General features: G+C 41.7%; 1 protein-coding gene across 2 annotated transcripts in view; it reads right to left on the bottom strand.

The window, feature by feature from the left end:
• LOC139765299 (guanidinobutyrase-like) overlaps positions 1-22,902 on the bottom strand; it is a 140,796-nt gene that overhangs the window by 47,693 nt on the left and 70,201 nt on the right. For both annotated transcript variants that reach the window (XM_071692685.1, XM_071692686.1), the window contains exon 4: positions 1,387-1,507. In XM_071692685.1, coding sequence (XP_071548786.1) covers positions 1,387-1,507 — 121 coding nt within the window. The remainder of the gene's footprint in view (positions 1-1,386; positions 1,508-22,902) is intronic.

Genomic DNA, 22,902 nt, shown 5'->3' with positions numbered 1-22,902 from the left:
ATCATTATGGCATAGTATGCAGTGATTTTAAATATTCTTATGTATCTATTCTAATTTTTCATTTTTTTTTTTTAGCATATTGGAAGGTTGCCAACCAAAACTGAAAAACATATATTGGTGTGAACATCTCATTGTCTTGAATTATGAATAACAGAGGTATTACTGTATCTAGCTTTTGATAGAACTATAAGCAATAGAAATACCTCTTGTCTCTTTCAGAATGCTATGCATACTATAATGTCCTATGCATACTATAATGTCTTCATACAATTTGGTCTGCCGGCAAATGTGCTCATGACATATCCAAATGTGCTCATGATATATCCAAAATATTTTGTCCACTCCATCCATAGATCCAGACTAGAGGAGTCCATTTAACTAGAAATTCAGAAAACCTGACTGTATGTACCACTGACTGATTGTACTAATGTTTGAATAATAATGATAATAATAGTTTAAACAATTAAATGACTGGATATATGGTAAACTGACAATATGAATAATTATAAAGAATCACCTGAATGGCTAACTAGCTAAAATGTTAATGTTTTTAATTGTCAACTACTTGAATCATTATGTAATTACTATTAGTGATTTACTTAATTGAAAAAATTTAGCTTTGAATTTTTGACAGAACTGCTAATTACATGATGGTTTTATCTATCATTCATCCAGGTGAATGTGCAAAAGATTCACTGCTTGATTAAGGCTGGCATGGTAGAATGAATGAATGGTACAAATTAATACTTGACACATTGTTCAGTGAATGATTTAGTGAAATTCGATTAATCATTAATAAGCTGACAGAGTGAGAGTGATCATCCCAGTGGCTTGTAGAAGAAAGTGGGAGATGGTAGGTCACAACTGCAAAAAGAGCTGGAATGGAAAAATATGGGTACCTTAATGGCCTACATGATACAAAGAGAGATGGCATGGATATAGTGGCATGCAGGATAGGGCAGGAGATAGTGCAGTCATCAAGATAGAGAGATGGTATAGTCACTTTAGTAACTTGTAAGAGTTACTGTGGTCATTTTACGTCCTTTAGGATTGTACAAGAGTTGGATCTATCACCTTAATGGCCAGCAGGTTAAGGTAGAAAATGTTGTGGACATGGAACTGAAAACAAGAGGAGAGATGATATGGTCACTTTAGTGACCTGTATGACTGGATAAGAGTTACTGTAGTCATCTTATGTCCTATAGGATTGTACAAGAGTTGGATCTGTCACCTTAATGGCCAGCAGGGTAAGGTACAAAATGTTGTGAACATGTAACTCAAAACAAGACAGAGATGGTGTGGTCACTTTAGTAACTTGTAAGACTGGATAAGACTTACTGTGGTCATCTTATGCCTATAAGACTACACAAGAGTTGGCTCTATCACCTTAATGGCCTGCAGGATTGGGTAAGTGATGGTGTGGTCACCGCCCATGGTAAGAGGAACACAGCCATTCTTTATAAGCTCTCTGTATTGGTCCCTGATGTTACAGCAGGCATCAGACAGGCTGCAGGAAGCAAAAGAAATCGAATCACTTACATTTTGTAGAATACACTTAACAAGCAAAGGTCACTCAATCTTGACTAGCCATTCAGTACCATCAGAGGTTGCTGAGTCAAAGGATCATTTAGTATGGGCAAAAGTTGCTTCCCCATGCTGATGTCAGTGATCACAAAGGTTGCCCATTAGTGATCTGCATCATATAATAAAAGCAGTGGTTGCTGAGTAATTTTGTTTGTGTCATCAAACACTGGCAGAGGTAATTCAGCTAAAGGTGATGATATCATCAGCAAAAGTTGCTAAGCCACTCATATACACATATATGAATATATATATATATATATATATATATATATATATATATATATATTTTTTTTTTTTTTTTTTAAACTATTCGCCATTTCCCGCGTTAGCGAGGTAGCGTTAAGAACAGAGAACTGGGCCACTGAGGGAATATCCTCACCTGGCCCCCTTCTCTGTTCCTTCTTTTGGAAAATAAAAAAAAAAAAATTGAGAGGGGAGGACTTCCAGCCCCCCGCTCCCTCCCCTTTTAGTCGCCTTCTACGACACGCAGGGAATACGTGGGAAGTATTCTTTCTCCCCTATCCCCAGGGATAATATATATATATATATATATATATATATATATATATATATATATATATATATATATATATATATATATATATATGTGTATATATATATATATATATATATATATATATATATATATATATATATATATATATATATATATATATATATATATTTTTTTTCTTTTTTTTGTCGCTGTCTCCCGCGTTTGCGAGGTAGCGCAAGGAAACAGACGAAAGAAATGGCCCAACCCACCCCCATACACATGCCTTGATTCAATCCACTGACAGCACGTCAACCCCGGTATACCACATCGCTCCAATTCACTCTATTCTTTGCCCTCCTTTCACCCTCCTGCATGTTCAGGCCCCGATCACACAAAATCTTTTTCACTCCATCTTTCCACCTCCAATTTGGTCTCCCTCTTCTCCTCGTTCCCTCCACCTCCGACACATATATCCTCTTGGTCAATCTTTCCTCACTCATTCTCTCCATGTGACCAAACCATTTCAAAACACCCTCTTCTGCTCTCTCAACCACGCTCTTTTTATTTCCACACATCTCTCTTACCCTTACATTACTTACTCGATCAAACCACCTCACACCACACATTGTCCTCAAACATCTCATTTCCAGCACATCCATCCTCCTGCGCACAACTCTATCCATAGTCCACGCCTCGCAACCATACAACATTGTTGGAACCACTATTCCTTCACACATACCCATTTTTGCTTTCCGAGATAATGTTCTCGACTTCCACACATTCTTCAAGGCTCCCAGAATTTTCGCCCCCTCCCCCACCCTATGATCCACATCACACACCCCTGCCGCAAACCTACATTCACTGAGAACCAATCACTTTCCTCTCTTCCTACACGTACACATGCCTTACAACCTCGATAAAAACTTTTCACTGCTTCTAACAACTTGCCTCCCACACCATATATTCTTAATACCTTCCACAGAGCATCTCTATCAACTCTATCATATGCCTTCTCCAGATCCATAAATGCTACATACAAATCCATTTGCTTTTCTAAGTATTTCTCACATACATTCTTCAAAGCAAACACCTGATCCACACATCCTCTACCACTTCTGAAACCACACTGCTCTTCCCCAATCTGATGCTCTGTACATGCCTTCACCCTCTCAATCAATACCCTCCCATATAATTTCCCAGGAGTACTCAACAAACTTATACCTCTGTAATTTGAGCACTCACTCTTATCCCCTTTGCCTTTGTACAATGGCACTATGCACGCATTCTGCCAATCCTCAGGCACCTCACCATGAGTCATACATACATTAAATAACCTTACCAACCACTCAACAATAAAGTCACCCCCTTTTTTAATAGATTCCACTGCAATACCATCCATTAATATATATATATATTCATTTATTTTGCTTTGTCGCTGTCTCCCGCATTAGCGAGGTAGCGCAAGGGAACAGATGAAAGAATGGCCCAACCCACACACATACACATGTATATACATACACGTCCACACACACACACTTATACATACCTATACATTTCAATGTATACATATATATACACACACAGACATATACATATATACACATGTACATGTAAGACAAGGGAGCAAATGGGAACTTCAGTGAAGGGCGCAAATGGGGAGGTGATAACAAGTAGTGGTTATGTGAGAAGGAGATGGAGTGGGTATTTTGAAGGTTTGTTGAATGTGTTTGATGATAGAGTGGCAGAAATAGGGTGTTTTGGTCGAGGTGGTGTGCAAAGTGAGAGGGTTAGGGAAAATGATTTGGTAAACAGAGAAGAGGTAGTAAAAGCTTTGCGGAAGATGAAGCCGGCAAGGCAGCAGGTTTGGATGGTATTGCAGTGGAATTTATTAAAAAAGGGGGTGACTGTACTGTTGACTGGTTGGTAAGTTTATTTAATGTATGTATGACTCATGGTGAGGTGCCTGAGGATTGGCGGAATGCGTGCATAGTGCCATTGTACAAAGGCAAAGGGGATAAGAGTGAGTGCTCAAATTACAGAGGTATAAGTTTGTTGAGTATTCCTGGTAAATTATATGGGAGGGTATTGATTGAGAGGGTGAAGGCATGTACAGAGCATCAGATTGGGGAAGAGCAGTGTGGTTTCAGAAGTGGTAGAGGATGTGTGGATCAGGTGTTTGCTTTGAAGAATGTATGTGAGAAATACTTAGAAAAGCAAATGGATTTGTATGTAGCATTTATGGATCTGGAGAAGGCATATGATAGAGTTGATAGAGATGCTCTGTGGAAAGTATAAAGAATATATGGTGTGAGAGGCAAGTTGTTAGAAGCAGTGAAAAGTTTTTATCGAGGATGTAAGGCATGTGTACGTGTAGGAAGAGAGGAAAGTGATTGGTTCTCAGTGAATGTAGGTTTGCGGCAGGGGTGTGTGATGTCTCCATGGTTGTTTAATTTGTTTATGGATGGGGTTGTTAGGGAGGTGAATGCAAGAGTTTTGGAAAGAGGGGCAAGTATGAAGTCTGTTGGGATGAGAGAGCTTGGGAAGTGAGTCAGTTGTTGTTCGCTGATGATACAGCGCTGGTGGCTGATTCATGTGAGAAACTGCAGAAGCTGGTGACTGAGTTTGGTAAAGTGTGTGAAAGAAGAAAGTTAAGAGTAAATGTGAATAAGAGCAAGGTTATTAGGTACAGTAGGGTTGAGGGTCAAGTCAATTGGGAGGTAAGTTTGAATGGAGAAAAACTGGAGGAAGTAAAGTGTTTTAGATATCTGGGAGTGGATCTGGCAGCGGATGGAACCATGGAAGCGGTAGTGGATCATAGGGTGGGGGAGGGGGCGAAAATTCTGGGAGCCTTGAAGAATGTGTGGAAGTCGAGAACATTATCTCGGAAAGCAAAAATGGGTATGTTTGAAGGAATAGTGGTTCCAACTATGTTGTATGGTTGCGAGGCGTGGGCTATGGATAGAGTTGTGCGCAGGAGGATGGATGTGCTGGAAATGAGATGTTTGAGGACAATGTGTGGTGTGATGTGGTTTGATCGAGTAAGTAACGTAAGGGTAAGAGAGATGTGTGGAAATAAAAAGAGCGTCGTTGAGAGAGCAGAAGAGGGTGTTTTGAAATGGTTTGGGCACATGGAGAAAATGAGTGAGGAAAGATTGACCAAGAGGATATATGTGTCGGAGGTGGAGGGAACGAGGAGAAGTGGGAGACCAAATTGGAGGTGGAAAGATGGAGTGAAAAAGATTTTGTGTGATCAGGGCCTGAACATGCAGGAGGGTGAAAGGAGGGCAAGGAATAGAGTGAATTGGATCGATGTGGTATACCGGGGTTGACGTGCTGTCAGTGGGTTGAATCAGGGCATGTGAAGCGTCTGGGGTAAACCATGGAAAGCTGTGTAGGTATGTATATTTGCGTGTGTGGACGTATGTATATACATGTGTATGGGGGTGGGTTGGGCCATTTCTTTCGTCTGTTTCCTTGCGCTACCTCGCAAACGCGGGAGACAGCGACAAAGCAAAAAAAAAGGAAAAAAAATATTTTTTATTTTGCTTTGTCGCTGTCTCCGCGTTTATATATATGGGTATGTTTGAAGGAATAGTGGTTCCAACAATGTTGTATGGTTGCAAGGCATGGGCTATGGATAGAGTTGTGCGCAGGAGGGTGGATGTGCTGGAAATGAGATGTTTGAGGACAATATGTGGTGTGAGGTGGTTTGATCGAGTAAGTAATAATAGGGTAAGAGAGATGTGTGGAAATAAAAAGAGTGTGGTTGAGAGAGTAGAAGAGGGTGTTTTGAAATGGTTTGGTCACATGAAGAGAATGAGTGAGGAAAGATTGACCAAGAGGATATATGTGTCAGAGGTGGAGGGAACGAGGAGAAGTGGGAGACCAAATTGGAGGTGGAAAGATGGAGTGAAAAAGATTTTGAGTGATCAAGGCCTGAACATGCAGGAGGGTGAAAGGCGTGCAAGGAATAGAGTGAATTGGAATGATGTGGTATACTGGGGTCAATGTGCTGTCAATGGATTGAAACAGGGCATGTGAAGTGTCTGGGGTAAACCATGGAAGGTTCTGTGGGGCCTGGATGTGGAAAGGGAGCTGTGGTTTCGGGCATTATTGCATGACAGCTAGAGACTGAGTGTGAACGAATGGGGCCTTTGTTGTCTTTTCCTAGCGCTACCTCGCACACATGAGGGGGGAGGGGGATGGTATTCCATGTGTGGCGAGGTGGCGATGGGAATGAATAAAGGCAGACAGTGTAAATTGTGTGCATGGGTATATATGTATGTGTCTGTGTGTGTATATATATGTGTACATTGAGATGTATAGGTATGTATATTTGCGTGTGTGGACGTGTATGTATATATATGTGTATGGGGGTGGGTTGGGCCGTTTCTTTCCTCTGCTTCCTTGCGCTACCTTGCAAACGCGGGAGACAGCGACAAAGCAAAATAAAATAAATAAATAAATAAATATATATATATGTGTGTGTGTGTGTGTGTGTGTGTGTGTGTGTATGTGTATATATATGCAATATTATCCCTGGGGATAGGGGAGAAAGAATACTTCCCACGTATTCCCTGCATGTTGTAGAAGGCAACTAAAAGGGAAGGGAGCGGGGGGCTGGAAATCCTCCCCTCTCGTTTTTTTTTTTTTTATTTTCCAAAAGAAGGAACAGAGAAGGGGGCCAGGTAAGGATATTCCCTCAAAGGCCCAGTCCTCTGTTCTTAACGCCACCTCGCAAATGCGGGAAAGGGCAAATAGTGTGAAAGAAAGATATATATAAATAGGGAGGTGAATGCAAGAGTTTTGGAAAGAGGGGCAAGTATGAAGTCTGTTGGGGATGAGAGAGCTTGGGAAGTGAGTCAGTTGTTGTTCGCTGATGATACAGCGCTGGTGGCTGATTCATGTGAGAAACTGCAGAAGCTGGTGACTGAGTTTGGTAAAGTGTGTGAAAGAAGAAAGTTAAGAGTAAATGTGAATAAGAGCAAGGTTATTAGGTACAGTAGGGTTGAGGGTCAAGTCAATTAGGAGGTGAGTTTGAATGGAGAAAAACTGGAGGAAGTGAAGTGTTTTAGATATCTGGGAGTGGATCTGGCAGCGGATGGAACCATGGAAGCGGAAGTGGATCATAGGGTGGGGGAGGGGGCGAAAATTCTGGGAGCCTTGAAGAATGTGTGGAAGTCGAGAACATTATCTCGGAAAGCAAAAATGGGAATGTTTGAAGGAATAGTGGTTCCAACAATGTTGTATGGTTGCGAGGCGTGGGCTATGGATAGAGTTGTGCGCAGGAGGATGGATGTGCTGGAAATGAGATGTTTGAGGACAATGTGTGGTGTGAGGTGGTTTGATCGAGTAAGTAACGTAAGGGAAAGAGAGATGTGTGGAAATAAAAAGAGCGTGGTTGAGAGAGCAGAAGAGGGTGTTTTGAAATGGTTTGGGCACATGGAGAGAATGAGTGAGGAAAGATTGACCAAGAGGATATATGTGTCGGAGGTGGAGGGAACGAGGAGAAGAGGGAGACCAAATTGGAGGTGGAAAGATGGAGTGAAAAAGATTTTGTGTGATCGGGGCCTGAACATGCAGGAGGGTGAAAGGAGGGCAAGGAATAGAGTGAATTGGAGCGATGTGGTATACCGGGGTTGACGTGCTATCAGTGGATTGAATCAAGGCATGTGAAGCGTCTGGGGTAAACCATGGTAAGCTGTGTAGGTATGTATTATTTGCGTGTGTGGACGTATGTATATACATGTGTATGGGGGTGGGTTGGGCCATTTCTTTTGTCTGTTTCCTTGCGCTACCTCGCAAACGCGGGAGACAGCGACAAAGCAAAAAAAAAAAAAAAATATATATATATATCTTTCTTTTCTTTCTTTCTTTCATACTATTCGCCATTTCCCGCATTAGCGAGGTAGCGTTAAGAACAGAGGACTGGGCCTTAGAGGGAATATCCTCACCTGGCCCCCTTCTCTGTTCCTTCTTTTGGAAAATTAAAAAAAAAACGAGAGGGGAGGATTTCCAGCCGCCCGCTCCCTCCCCTTTTAGTCGCCTTCTACGACACGCAGGGAATACGTGGGAAGTATTCTTTCTCCCCTATCCCCAGGGATAATATATATATATATATATATATATATATATATATATATATATATATATATATATATATCACTGGGGATAGGGGATTAAGAATACTTCCCACGTATTCCCTGCGTGTCGTAGAAGGTGACTAAAAGGGGAGGGAGCGGGGGGCTGGAAATCCTCCCCTCTCGTTTTTTTTTTTTTTTTTTTTCTTTTTTTCCAAAAGAAGGAACAGAGGGGGCCAGGTGAGGATATTCCAAAAAAGACCCAGTCCTCTGTTCTTAAATATATATATATATATATATATATATATATATATATATATATATATATATATATATATATATATATATATATTTTTTTTTTTTTTTTTTTTTTTATACTTTGTCGCTGTCTCCCGCGTTTGCGAGGTAGCGCAAGGAAACAGACGAAAGAAATGGCCCAACCCCCCCCCATACACATGTACATACACACGTCCACACACGCAAATATACATACCTACACAGCTTTCCATGGTTTACCCCAGACGCTTCACATGCCTTGATTCAATCCACTGACAGCACGTCAACCCCTGTATACCACATCGCTCCAATTCACTCTATTCCTTGCCCTCCTTTCACCCTCCTGCATGTTCAGGCCCCGATCACACAAAATCTTTTTCACTCCATCTTTCCACCTCCAATTTGGTCTCCCTCTTCTCCTCGTTCCCTCCACCTCCGACACATATATCCTCTTGGTCAATCTTTCCTCACTCATTCTCTCCATGTGCCCAAACCATTTCAAAACACCCTCTTCTGCTCTCTCAACCACGCTCTTTTTATTTCCACACATCTCTCTTACCCTTACGTTACTTACTCGATCAAACCACCTCACACCACACATTGTCCTCAAACATCTCATTTCCAGCACATCCATCCTCCTGCGCACAACTCTATCCATAGCCCACGCCTCGCAACCATACAACATTGTTGGAACCACTATTCCTTCAAACATACCCATTTTTGCTTTCCGAGATAATGTTCTCGACTTCCACACATTTTTCAAGGCTCCCAAAATTTTTCGCCCCCTCCCCCACCCTATGATCCACTTCCGCTTCCATGGTTCCATCTGCTGACAGATCCACTCCCAGATATCTAAAACACTTCACTTCCTCCAGTTTTTCTCCATTCAAACTCACCTCCCAATTGACTTGACCCTCAACCCTACTGTACCTAATAACCTTGCTCTTATTCACATTTACTCTTAACTTTCTTCTTCCACACACTTTACCAAACTCAGTCACCAGCTTCTGCAGTTTCTCACATGAATCAGCCACCAGCGCTGTATCATCAGCGAACAACAACTGACTCACTTCCCAAGCTCTCTCATCCCCAACAGACTTCATACTTGCCCCTCTTTCCATATACATATAATGGGAAACAGAAGAAGGAGTCACGCGGGGAGTGCTCATCCTCCCCGAAGGCTCAGATTGGGGTGCCTAAATGTGTGTGGATGTAACCAAGATGTGAAAAAAGGAGAGATAGGTAGTATGTTTGAGGAAAGGAACCTGGATGTTTTGGCTCTGAGTGAAACGAAGCTCAAGGGTAAAGGGGAAGAGTGGTTTGGGAAGGTCTTGGGAGTAAAGTCAGGGGTTAGTGAGAAGACAAGAGCAAGGGAAGGAGTAGCAAGGAAACAGATGAAAGAATGGCCCAACCCACCCACATACACAAGTATATACATAAATGCCTACACACACCCATATACATACCTATACATATCAACGTATACATACACAGACATATACACATATACATATGTACATATTCATACTTGCTGCCTTTATCCATTCCTGCCACCAGCCCCACCACACATGAAATGGCATGTGAGGTAGCGCTAGGAAAAGACAACAAAGGCCACATTTGTTCACACTCAGTCTATAGCTGCCATGTGTAATGCACCGAAACCACAGCTCCCTTTCCACATCCAGGCCCCACAAAGCTTTCCATGGTTTACCCTGAACACTTCACATGCCCTGGTTCAATCCATTGACAGCATGTCGACCCCGGTATACCTCATCGTTCCAATTCACTCTATTCCTTGCACACCTTTCACCCTCCTGTATGTTCAGGCCCCGATCACTCAAAATCTTTTTCACTCCATCCTTCCATCTCCAATTTGGTCTCCCACTTCTCATTCCCTCCACCTCTGACACATATATCCTCTTTGTCAATCTCTCCTCACTCATTCTCTCCACGTGACCAAACCATTTCAATACACCCTCTTCTGCTCTCTCAACTACACTCTTTTTATTACCACATATCTCTCTTACCCTTTCTTTACTTACTCGATCAAACCACCTCACACTACATATTGTCCTTGAACATCTCATTTGCAACACATTCACCATCCTCCACACAACCCTATCTATAGCCTATGCCTCACAACCATATGACATTGTTGGATCCACCATTCCTTCAAACGTACCCATTTTTGCTCTCCGAGATAATGTTCTCTCCTTCCACACATTCTTCAATGCTCCCAGAACCTTCGCCCCCTTCCCTACCTTGTGACTCACTTCCGCTTCCATGGTTCCATCCGCTGCCAAATATACACATTTAGACATCCCATCTGAGCCTTCGAGGAGGATTAGCACTCCCCGCATGACTCATTCTACTGTTTCCCCTTTTAGAAAGTTAAAATACAAGGAGGGGAAGGTTTCTAGCCCCAACTGACATCCCCTTTAGTCGCCTTCTATGACATATATATATATAGCCCATACTTTACAACCATATAACATTATTGAAAACACTACACCTTCAAACATACCCATTTTTGCTCTCCAAGATTATGTCCTTGCCTTCCACACATTCTTCAACACTCCCAGAACCTACGCCCCCTCCCCCACCCTGTGACACACTTCCACTTCCATGGTTCCATTTGCTGCTAAGTCCACTCACAGATATCTAAAACACTTCACTACCTCCAGTTTTTCTCCATTTCACCTTACCTTTCTCTTAACCTGTCCCTCTACCCTACTGAATCTAACACGGAGGAGGGTGGATGTGTTGGAAATGAAATGTTTAAGGACAATATGTGGTGTGACGTGGTTTGATTGAGTAAGTAATGAAAGGGTAAGAGAGATGTGTGGTAATAAAAAGAGTGTGGTTGAGAGAGCAAAAGAAGGTGTGTTGAAATGGTTTGGATACATGGAGAGAATGAGTGAGCAAAGATTGACAGATTAGAGAGGGTAGTGAGTGGTGGGATGAAGAAGTAAGATTATTAGTGAAAGAGAAGAGAGAGGCATTTGGATGCTTTTTGCAGGGAAATAATGCAAATGAGTGGGAGATGTATAAAAGAAAGAGGCAGGAGGTCAAGAGAAAGGTGCAAGAGGTGAAAAAGAGGGCAAATGAGAGTTGGGGTGAGAGAGTATCATTAAATTTTAAGAAGAATAAAAAAGATGTTTTGGAAGGAGGTAAATAAAGTGTGTAAGAAAAGGGAACAAATGGGAACATCAGTGAATGGGGCAAATGGGGAGGTGATAACAAGTAGTGGTGATGTGAGGAGATGGAGTGAGTATTTTGAAGGTTTGTTGAATGTGTTTGATGACAGAGTGGCAGATATAGGGTGTTTTGGTCGAAGTGGTGTGCAAAGTGAGAGGGTTAAGGAGAATGATTTGGTAAACAGAGAAGAGGTAGTAAAAGCTTTGCAGAAGATGAAAGCCAGCAAGGCAGTGGGTTTGGATGGTATTGCAGTGGAATTTGTTAAAAAAAAAGGGGGTGACTGTATTGTTGACTGCTTGGTAAGGTTATTTAAAGTATGTATGACTCTTGGTGAGGTGCCTGAGGATTGGTGGAATGCTTGCATAGTGCCAATGTACAAAGGAAAAGGGGATAAAAGTGAGTGCTCAAATTACAGAGGTATAATTTTGTTGAGTATTCCTGGGAAATTATATGGGAGGGTATTGATTGATTTTGAAGGTTTGTTGAATGTGTTTGATGACAGAGTGGCAGATATAGGGTGTTTTGGTCGAGGTGGTGTGCAAAGTGAGAGGGTTAGGGAAAATGATTTGGTAAACAGAGAAGAGGTAGTGAAAGCTTTGCGGAAGATGAAAGCCGGCAAGGCAGCAGGTTTGGATGGTATTGCAGTGGAATTTATTAAAAAAGGGGGTGACTGTATTGTTGACTGGTTGGTAAGGTTATTTAATGTATGTATGACTCATGGTGAGGTGCCTGAGGATTGGCGGAATGCGTGCATAGTGCCATTGTACAATGGCAAAGGGGATAAGAGTGAGTGCTCAAATTACAGAGGTATAAGTTTGTTGAGTATTCCTGGTAAATTATATGGGAGGGTATTGATTGAGAGGGTGAAGGCATGTACAGAGCATCAGATTGGGGAAGAGCAGTGTGGTTTCAGAAGTGGTAGAGGATGTGTGGATCAGGTGTTTGCTTTGAAGAATGTATGTGAGAAATACTTAGAAAAGCAAATGGATTTGTATGTAGCATTTATGAATCTGGAGAAGGCATATGATAGAGTTGATAGAGATGCTCTGTGGAAGGTATTAAGAATATATGGTGTGGGAGGAAAGTTGTTAGAAGCAGTGAAAAGTTTTTATCGAGGATGTAAGGCATGTGTACGTGTAGGAAGAGAGGAAAGTGATTGGTTCTCAGTGAATGTAGGTTTGCGGCAGGGGTGTGTGATGTCTCCATGGTTGTTTAATTTGTTTATGGATGGGGTTGTTAGGGAGGTAAATGCAAGAGTTTTGGAAAGAGGGGCAAGTATGAAGTCTGTTGGGGATGAGAGAGCTTGGGAAGTGAGTCAGTTGTTGTTCACTGATGATACAGCGCTGGTGGCTGATTCATGTGAGAAACTGCAGAAGCTGGTGACTGAGTTTGGTAAAGTGTGTGGAAGAAGAAAGTTAAGAGTAAATGTGAATAAGAGCAAGGTTATTAGGTACAGTAGGGTTGAGGGTCAAGTCAATTGGGAGGTGAGTTTGAATGGAGAAAAACTGGAGGAAGTGAAGTGTTTTAGATATCTGGGAGTGGATCTGGCAGCGGATGGAACCATGGAAGCGGAAGTGGATCATAGGGTGGGGGAGGGGGCGAAAATTCTGGGGGCCTTGAAGAATGTGTGGAAGTTGAGAACATTATCTCGGAAAGCAAAAATGGGTATGTTTGAAGGAATAGTGGTTCCAACAATGTTGTATGGTTGCGAGGCGTGGGCTATGGATAGAGTTGTGCGCAGGAGGATGGATGTGCTGGAAATGAGATGTTTGAGGACAATGTGTGGTGTGAGGTGGTTTGATCAAGTGAGTAACGTAAGGGTAAGAGAGATGTGTGGAAATAAAAAGAGCGTGGTTGAGAGAGCAGAAGAGGGTGTTTTGAAGTGGTTTGGGCACATGGAGAGAATGAGTGAGGAAAGATTGACCAAGAGGATATATGTGTCGGAGGTGGAGGGAACGAGGAGAAGAGGGAGACCAAATTGGAGGTGGAAAGATGGAGTGAAAAAGATTTTGTGTGATCGGGGCCTGAACATGCAGGAGGGTGAAAGGAGGGCAAGGAATAAGAGTGAATTGGAGCGATGTGGTATACCGGGGTTAACGTGCTGTCAGTGGATTGAATCAAGGCATGTGAAGCGTCTGGGGTAAACCATGGAAAGCTGTGTAGGTATGTATATTTGCGTGTGTGGACGTATGTATATACATGTGTATGGGGGGGGTTGGGCCATTTCTTTCGTCTGTTTCCTTGCGCTACCTCGGAAACGCGGGAGACAGCGACAAAGTATAATAAATAAATATATAAATATTGATTGAGAGGATGAAAGCATATACAGAGCATCAGATTGGGGAAGAGCAGTGTGGTTTCAGAAGTGGTAGAGGATGTGTGGATCAGGTGTTTGCTTTGAAGAATGTATGTGAGAAATACTTAGAAAAGCAAATGGATTTGTATGTAGCATTTATGGATCTGGAGAAGGCATATGATAGAGTTGATAGAGATGCTCTGTGGAAGGTATTAAGAATATATGGTGTGGAAGGCAAGTTGTTAGAAGCAGTGAAAAGTTTTTATCGAGGATGTAAGGCATGTGTACGTGTAGGATGAGAGGAAAGGGAATGTTGGTTTGCAGCAGGGGTGCAAGATGATGTCTCCATGGTTGTTTGATTTGTTTATGGATGGGGTTGTTAGGAGGTGAATGCAAGAGTTTTGGGAAGAGGGGCACATATGCAGTCTGTTGTGGATAAGAGAGCTTGGGAAGTGAGTCAGTTGTTGTTCGCTGATGATACAGCACTGGTGGCTGATTCGGGTGAGAAACTGCAGAAGCTGGTGACTAAGAGTGGTAAAGTGTGTGAAAGAAGAAAGCTGAGAGTAAATGTGAATAAGAGCAAGGTTATTACGTACAGTAGCGTTTAGGGACAAGTCAACTGGGAGGTAAGTTTGAATGGAGAAAAACTGGAGTTAGTGAAGTGATTTAGACATCTGGGAGTGGATTTGGCAGCGGATGGAACCATGGAAGCGGAAGTGAATCATAGGGTGGGGGAGGGGGCGAAAGTTCTGGGAGCGTTGAAAAATGTGTGGAAGTCGAAAATGTTATCTTAGAAAGCAAAAATGGGTATGTTTGAAGGAATAGTGGTTCCAACAATGTTATATGGCTTATATGGTTATATGGTTTGCGGCAGGGGTGCGTGATGCCCCCACGGTTGTTTAATTTGTTTATGGATGGGGTTGTTAGGTAGGTGAATGCAAGAATTTTGGAAAGAGGGGCAAGTATGCAGTCTGTTGTGGATGAGAGAGCTAGGGAAGTGAGTCAGTTGTTGTTCGCTGATGATACAGCACTGGTGGCTGATTCAGGTGAGAAACTGCAGAAGCTGGTGACTGAGTTTGGTAAAGTGTGTGAAAGAAGAAAGTTGAGAGTAAATGTGAATAAGAGCAAGGTTATTAGGTATAGTAGGGTTGAGGGACAAGTCAAATGGGAAGTAAGTGTGAATGAAGAAAAACTGGAGGAAGTGAAGTGCTTTAGATATCTGGGAGTGGATTTGGCAGCGGGTGGAATCTTGGAAGCAGAAGTGAATCATAGGATGGGGGAGGGGGCGAAAGTTTTGGGAGCCTTGAAGAATGTGTGGAAGTCGAGAACATTATCTTGGAAAGCAAAAGTGGGTATGTTTGAAGGAATAGTGGTTCTAACAATGTTATATGGTTGCGAGGCATGGGCTATAGATAAAATTGTGAGGAATAGGGTGGTTGTGCTGGAAATGAGATGTCTGAGGACAATATGTAGTATGAGGTGATTTGATTGAGTAAGTAATGTAAGGGTAAGAGAGATGTGTGGTAATAAAAAGAGTGTAGTTGAGAGAGTAGAAGAGGGTGTTTTGAAATGGTTTGGTCACATGGAGAGAATGAGTGAGGAAAGATTGAGAAAGAGGGTATATGTGTCAGAGGTGGAGGGAACGAGGAGAAGTGGGAGACCAAATTGGAGGTGGAAAGATGGAGTGAAAAAGAACTTGAGTGATTGGGGCCTGAACATGCAGGAGGGTGAAAGGCATGCAAGGAATAGAGTGAATTGGAATGATGTGGTATACCGGGATCGACATACTGTCAATGGATTGAACCAGGGCATGTGAAGCGTCTGGGGTAAACCATGGAAAGTTTTGTGGGGCCTGGATGTGGAAAGGGAGTAGTGGTTTCGATGCATTATACATGACAGCTAGAGGCTGAGTGTGAACGAATGTGGCCTTTGTTGTCTTTTCCTAGCGCTACCTCATGCACATGTGGGGGGGAGGGGGTTGTCGTTTCATGTGTGGGAATGAATAAGGGCAGACAGTATGAACTGTGTACATGTGTATATATGTATATGTCTGTGTGTGTATATATATGTATATGTTGAGATGTATAGGTATGTATATGTGTGTGTGTGGACATGTATGTATATACATGTGTATGTGGGAGAGTTGGGCCATTCTTTTGTCTGTTTCCTCGTGCTACCTTGCTAACGCGGGAGACAGTGACAATGTATAATAAATAAAATAAATAGAAGAACAGATAGGTGGTTGTAATGGGTGATATGATGATGAAGATGGGATGCAGTGAAACTGGCGAGATAGTAGGTAAATGCGGAGTGCCCAGAGTAAATGGTAATGAAAGTTACCTTGTGTGGATGCCTGTGCTGATAGGGGTTTATTCCTTGCAAAACATCTGTTTTCAGCATAAGATGATCCTCAGGTATACATAGATGAGAAATGATGGAAAAGAAGAGCAAAAGGGTATCACTAATTCTGTGGTTGTTGATGAAAGGTTGAGAATGGCTGTGCTTGATGCTAGAATTGTGAAAGGATTCTTTGGGGACTTTGACCATTTCACACTTCTTGTAGGTATGAGGATCAGGGAGAAGTGGAGGTATGTTGGAAGGAAAAATGGAGAGGTAAAAGTGTCGCCTTGTGAGAGGATGAATTAGAAAGAATGCAAAAAGATTATGAAAGGTGGGAGACCAAAAGTTTAAATGAAAGTACAGTAAATGTAGGAATGTAGTCATATGTGAATTTAGGTGTTTATAGTGTGAAGAGAAAGAATGTTAAAGGCTGCAGAATTTGTCAATTGGATACAAGGTTATGAGATATGGGAACTGCATGGTGGACAGATGAGATTAGAAATGCTGTGAAGAAAAGAAAAACTTATGGGAGACTGTTCAAAAAGAATGTACCAGAGAAAGTTCAGCAAAGGAGGAGGAAAGAATGTAATGTGTGTGAGCAGCATGTTAAGCTGATAGAGGAAAGCAAAGAAAGACTAGATGGTTTTGGAGGAAGACTGAGTGAAAAGTTTAGGGTAAATAAGAGACTGTACTGGAAGGAGGTGAAAAAGGAAAGAGGTGGATGTAAGAGTGGAAATGTTAATATGAGAAGTAAGGAAGAGGAGTTGCTGAATCAAAAGGAGAAAGTGAAAAGATGGAGACGGTATTTTGAAGAACTGATGAATATGGGAGAAGGTAAGGCAGAAGATGTTACATGCATAGGTACGGGGGATGAAAGGAAAAGTATACAAGTGCAAGTGTTTATGGCAAAAGGAGAGATAAAAAGGGCAATAATAGCTAAAGGTAGGGAAGGCACCTGGACCATATGGGACTATGACTGAAATGCTGAACTATGGAGGAAAAAGTGTGACAGTTGTATACATCTGATAAGTAATTTAGCATAGAAACAGAAGGTTGTGCCTGAGGATTGGGTGAAGGCTATCATTTAGTCCTTTATTCCAATAAAAGGTGCTGAGGATATATGTAGCAATTACAGGGGAATAAGTCTGTTTAGTATACCAGGAAAATTGTATGAAAGAGTGTTAATTGGTAGTGATGGAAGCAACTGAATGCAGAATAAGTGAGGAGCAAGGGGGTATTAGGAAAGGTAGATGTGTGGATCATATTTTTGTGGTGAAAATGACTGTGGAAAAGTTGTATGTAGCTTTTCTAAACCTGGAGAAAGTGTATATGACAGTCGAGTAGAGTGCTTTATGGGTATATGGGGTAAGGGGACAACTGTTGGATGGTGTTAAAGCCTTCTACAGAGTAGCAAATGGATGTTTAAGAATGCATAGAGAGTTTAGCGAAAGTTTTGGTATACATGTGGGTGAAAGGCAGTGCTGTGTTATGTCACCCTGGCTTTTTAACAGAAGTCAAGCATGGAGTGCTCATCCTCCTCGAAGGCTCAGACTGGGGTGTCTGAATGTATGTGGATGTGACCAAGATGTGAAGAAAGGAGAGATATGTATTATGTTTGAGGAAAGAATCCTGGATATTCTGGCTCAGAGAAATGAAGCTCAAGGGTAAAGGGGAGGAATGGTTTGAAAACATCTTGGGAGTAAAGTCAGGAGTTGGTAAGAGGACAAGAGCTAAGGTAGGAGTAGCACTACTCCTGAAGCAGAAGTTGTGGGAGTGTGTGATAGATTGTAAGAAAGTAAATTCTAGCATGATTTGGCTAAAACTGAAAGCGGATAGAAAGAGATGGGAGATATTGGTGCTTATGCACCTGGTCATGAGAAAAAAGATCGTTTTGGGAGCAGATTAGTGAGTATTTCAGCAGTTTTGGTGCATGAAACTGGGTATTATTGATGGGTGATTTGAATGCGAAGGTGAGTAATGTGGCAATTGAGGGTATAATTGGTATGTATTGGGTATTCAGTGTTGTGAATGGAAATAGTGAAGAGCTTGTGGATTTGTGTTCTGAAAAAAAGATGTTGACTAGGATTACATGGTTTAAAAAGAGAGATATGTATGCAAATAAATGTAAGGGAGTAGGAGAGATGGTCAAAGGGCATTATTAGATTATGCATTAAATGATAGGCATGTAAGAGAGACTTTTGGATGTAAATGTGCTGAGAGGGGCAGCTGGTGGGATGTCTGATCATTATCTTGTGGAGGCAAAGGTGAAGATTTGCAGTTTTTAGAAAATAAGAGAGAATGTCGGGAAGAAGAGAGTGATGAGAGTAGGTGTGAAGAAATGAAGTGAGGGGAGTGGGTGAAGAATGGGATGTACTTAAGGAGGCAGCAATGGCATGTGTAAGAGATGCAAGTGGCATGAGAAAGGTAGGAGGAGGGCAGATCAGAAAGGGTAGTGAGGGGTGGGATGAGGAAGTAAAGTTGCTAGCGAAAGAGAAAGAGAGACATTTGGACGGTACTCACAAATAACTGAGAGATGTATAAGAGAAAGTGGCAGGAGGTCAAGAGGAAGGTGCAAGGGTTGAAAAAGAGGGCAAATGAGATTTGGGGTGAGAGAGTATCATTTAACTTTAGGGAGAATAAAAAGATGTTTTGGAAGGAGGTAAATAATGTGCAAAAGACAAGAGAACAAATGATAATATCGGTGAAGGAGGTAGGGTTGAAAGTGATAGCAGGTAGTGATGGAATGAGTATTTATAAGGACTGTTGAATGTGTTTGATGGTTGATGTAGAGTGTTTTAGTCAAGGTGGTGTGCAAAGTGAGAGAGTCAGAGAGAATGGTTTGATGAAGAGGGAAGAGGTGGTGAAACCTTTACAGAAAATGAAATCCAGCAAGGTGGTGGGAATGGACGGTATTTTGGCTGAATTTATCAAGTAAGGGGGTGACTATGTTGTTGAGTGGTTGGTAAGGATATTCAATGCATAAATGGATTATGGTGAAGTGCCTGAGTATTGGCGGAATGCTTGTATACTGCCATTGTACAAAGGCAAAGTGGATAAAAGTGGATGTTCAAACTACAAAGGCATAAGTCTGTTGAAAATACCTGGTAAATTGTATGGGAGGGTACTGACTGAGAGGCTGAAGGCATGTACAGAGCATCAGATTGGGGAGGAGCAGTGTGGTTTCAGAAGTGGTAGAGGATGTGTGGATCAGGTGTTTGCTTTGAAGAATGTAAGTGGGAAATACTTACAAAAACAGATGGATTTGTTTGTGGCATTTATGGATCTGGAGAAGGCGTGTAACAAGATTGATAGAGATGCTTTGTGGAAGATCTTAAGAGTATACATTGTGGCAGGTAAGCTGCTAGAAGCAGAAAAGTTCTTATCAAGGGTGTAAGGCATATGTATGAGTAGGAAGTGAGCAGAGTGACTGGTTCCCAGTGAAGGTTGGTCTGCGGCTGAGGTATGTGATGGTTGTTAAATTTGTTTATGGAAGAGGTGATTAGGATGGCAAATCCAAGAGTTTTGGAGAGAGGGGCAAGCATGCAGTCTGTTGGAGATGAGCAGGCCTTGGAAGCGAATCAATTGTTGTTTGCCGATGATGCAGCAATTGTGGTTGATTGAAGTGAAAAACTGCAAAAGTTGGTGACTGAGTTTGGAAAAGTGTGTGAAAGGAGAAAGTTGAAAATAAATGTGAATAAAAGCAAGGTTATTAGGTTCAGCAGGGTTGAGGGTCAAGTAAGTTGGGATGTACGTTTGACTGGAGAAAAATTGGAGGAAGTGAAGTGTTTTAGATACCTGAGAGTGGACTTGGCAGTGAAAGGAACCATGGAAATGGCAGCAAGTCATAGGGTGGGGATGGGGCAAAGATTCTGGGAGTGTTGTGTGGAAAGAGAGAACATTATCTCAGAGAGTGAAAATAGGTATGTTTGACGGAATAATAGTTCCAACAATATTACATGGTTGAAAGGTTTGGGCTATAGATAGGTTTGTGCAGAGGAGGGTGGATGTGTTGGAAATGAAATGTTTGAGGACAATATGTGGTGTGAGGTAGTCTAAGTAATGAAAGGGTGAGATAGATGAGTGGTAATAAAAAGAGTGTGGTTGAGAAGGCAGAAGAGGGTGTGGTAAAATTATTGGGGCATATGGAGAGAAAGAGTGAGGAAAGGTTGACAAAGAGGATTTATGTGTCAGAGGTGGAGGGAACATGGAGAGGCAGGAGACCAAATTGGTTGTGGAAAGATGGAGTGAAAAACATCTTGAGCAGCTGGGACCTGAACGTGCAGGAGGGTGAGAGGTGTGCAAGGAATAGAGTGAATTGAAATGATGTGGTATAATGGGGTTGATGTGTTTTAACTGGACTGAACCAGGGCATTTGAAACATCTGAGGTAAACCATGGAAAGGTCTAAGAGGCCTGGATGTGGATACAGGGCTGTGGTTTTATTGCGTTACTCATGACAGCTAGAGAATGAGTGAGTGGATGTGGCCTTCCTACATCTGTTTCCTGGCACTACCATCACAGATGCAGGGGGTGAAGATGCTGTGTTCTTTGGGGCAAGGAGGTGCTGGGAAGGATGAAGGCAAGCACGTATGAATATGTACATGTGTGTATATATATAAATGCATGTATATGTATGTATATATGTAAATGCATGTGTATGTATGTATATATGTATATGTACGTGTATGTGCGTGTATGTATATAAGTGTGTTATGATTGGATGGGTCTTCATCTGTTTCCTGGCACTACCTTAGTAACATGAGAAATGGTGATCAAGTATAATAAATGAAATATATAATATTGATGGAGTGATAAGAGAGGTGAAAGCAAATCTAGGGAAAGTGGATGCAGAGATGGAGTGTGGCGGTGGGGTATTTGGCTAATAACAAGCCTCTTTGCAGATGATACTGTGTTCTCTGCCGAGAATGAAGAGGAGTTGAAAATGGTTGTATGGGTGTTTTACAATGTGTGTAAGCACTGGGGATTAAAAGTAAATGCAATTACAAGTAAAGCAATGGTGTTTGAAAGGAAACACCTATACAGTGAAAGAATAAAGTGTACTAAAGTGTGTTACAGATAAGGGGGAGCAATCTTTGGTAAGTCTGGTGATATGGAAAGAAAGACAATGGAGAGAGCAGTAGAGGGTAGAAGAGTCATTGGGTTCCTTCATAGAATAATGAAGGATAAAGGTGTAAGTATGGAAGTGAATATTAAGTGACCCTTAATAGAATAATGAAGGGTAGAGGTGTAAGCATAAGGGAGAAAGCAGTACAGAGAAGAAGAGTTATTGGGTCTCTTAATAGAATAATGAAGGGTAGAGTTGTTGGTTTGGAAGTGAAGAGAGAAGTATGGGACAGTATATTGCTCCTGACCCTAACCTATGCATCTGAAACACAGACATGGGATGAGTTACAGAGGTCAAGAATCCAGGTTGTGGAAATGAGTTTTTAAAGATAATCATGATGTACAACTTGATGGAATTAAGAAAGAAATAAGGAGGTGTATTTGAGGTGTGGTATGGCAGGGAATGGAAAGACAATGAATTGTGGAGTGGTAGAGGGGGTGAAATGTAATACTAAGAGGTGGTTCGGGCATAAGGTAATTTAAATTACAGGGGTTAGAATAAGAGGAAGACCACCTGTGACATGGGGGAATAGAGTGGAAGAATACTGGAGGGAGATAAATGGTGGAAGAATGCATGGAAGAGTATATGTGAGGAAAGCATGTAAGGACACTCCCTTGATGGGAATTCCTGGAGGGAATGGCCATCAGAGATATAGATAGATAGGTAGATAGTCAGACAGGAGAGCCAGATGGTGTCCCATGCAGTACATTGTCAAATTCTTTCTGGCAGTCAAGATACAAGCAATCCCCCCTTCTCTTTTGTCAAATACTAAGCTCACTCTCTCATAGAAATCAAAGATGTTTGTTATACAAGACATTCTTCCCTTGAACCATGTTGGCTCTCACAAAGGTAATTACTCCAGTGCAGGAATTCATCCATTTACTTTCATATTATCTTTTCCCATACAGTAAAACCACACTTCTGTGAGACCAGTCCATAGTTCAATGCCTATTCCTGATCTCCTTTTTTATAGAAAGGTATGATGTTTTCCCTTTTCAGCTCCCTTGAAAGTTTGTCTTTCTTCTGCTACATCTTGAAAATATTTCTAGAGGTCTGTCAACAATATCTACACAAATCTTCAGCACACATAATCAAGCTTCATCATGACCACAAGCCTTGTGTGGGTCAAGACCCTTTAGTATAGTGTTTATATCTTTTTGAGATATTTTGATACTTTTGAAGACCTATGAAGGTGCTGAACTACTGACCTGTCTCAATGGTGAGTGTAGTTTGTAAAGTACTGGAAAAGAGAATCAGAAGGTCATCTGCAACAAACCTCTTAGATTTCTAAGAGACAGTGAGCTCAGTCTAAGACAAATGAGATGGTTGAGTAGATTATTTGTATCTGGACTGCCAAAAAGCAAATAACATTTTGCTGCATGGGAGGCTGATTAAGAAGCTAGATCAACAGACAGGAATAACCTGGAGACACAAGATTATCATAGTAAAAAGGAAAAAAGGACAAATGTCAAGAGAGCCTCTTCACAATGGGATAAAGTCACTTGTGA

This window comes from Panulirus ornatus, chromosome 53 (genome assembly GCF_036320965.1).
Source record: "Panulirus ornatus isolate Po-2019 chromosome 53, ASM3632096v1, whole genome shotgun sequence".
NCBI lineage: Eukaryota > Metazoa > Arthropoda > Malacostraca > Decapoda > Palinuridae > Panulirus > Panulirus ornatus.
This window is presented reverse-complemented; position numbering and strand designations above follow the sequence as displayed.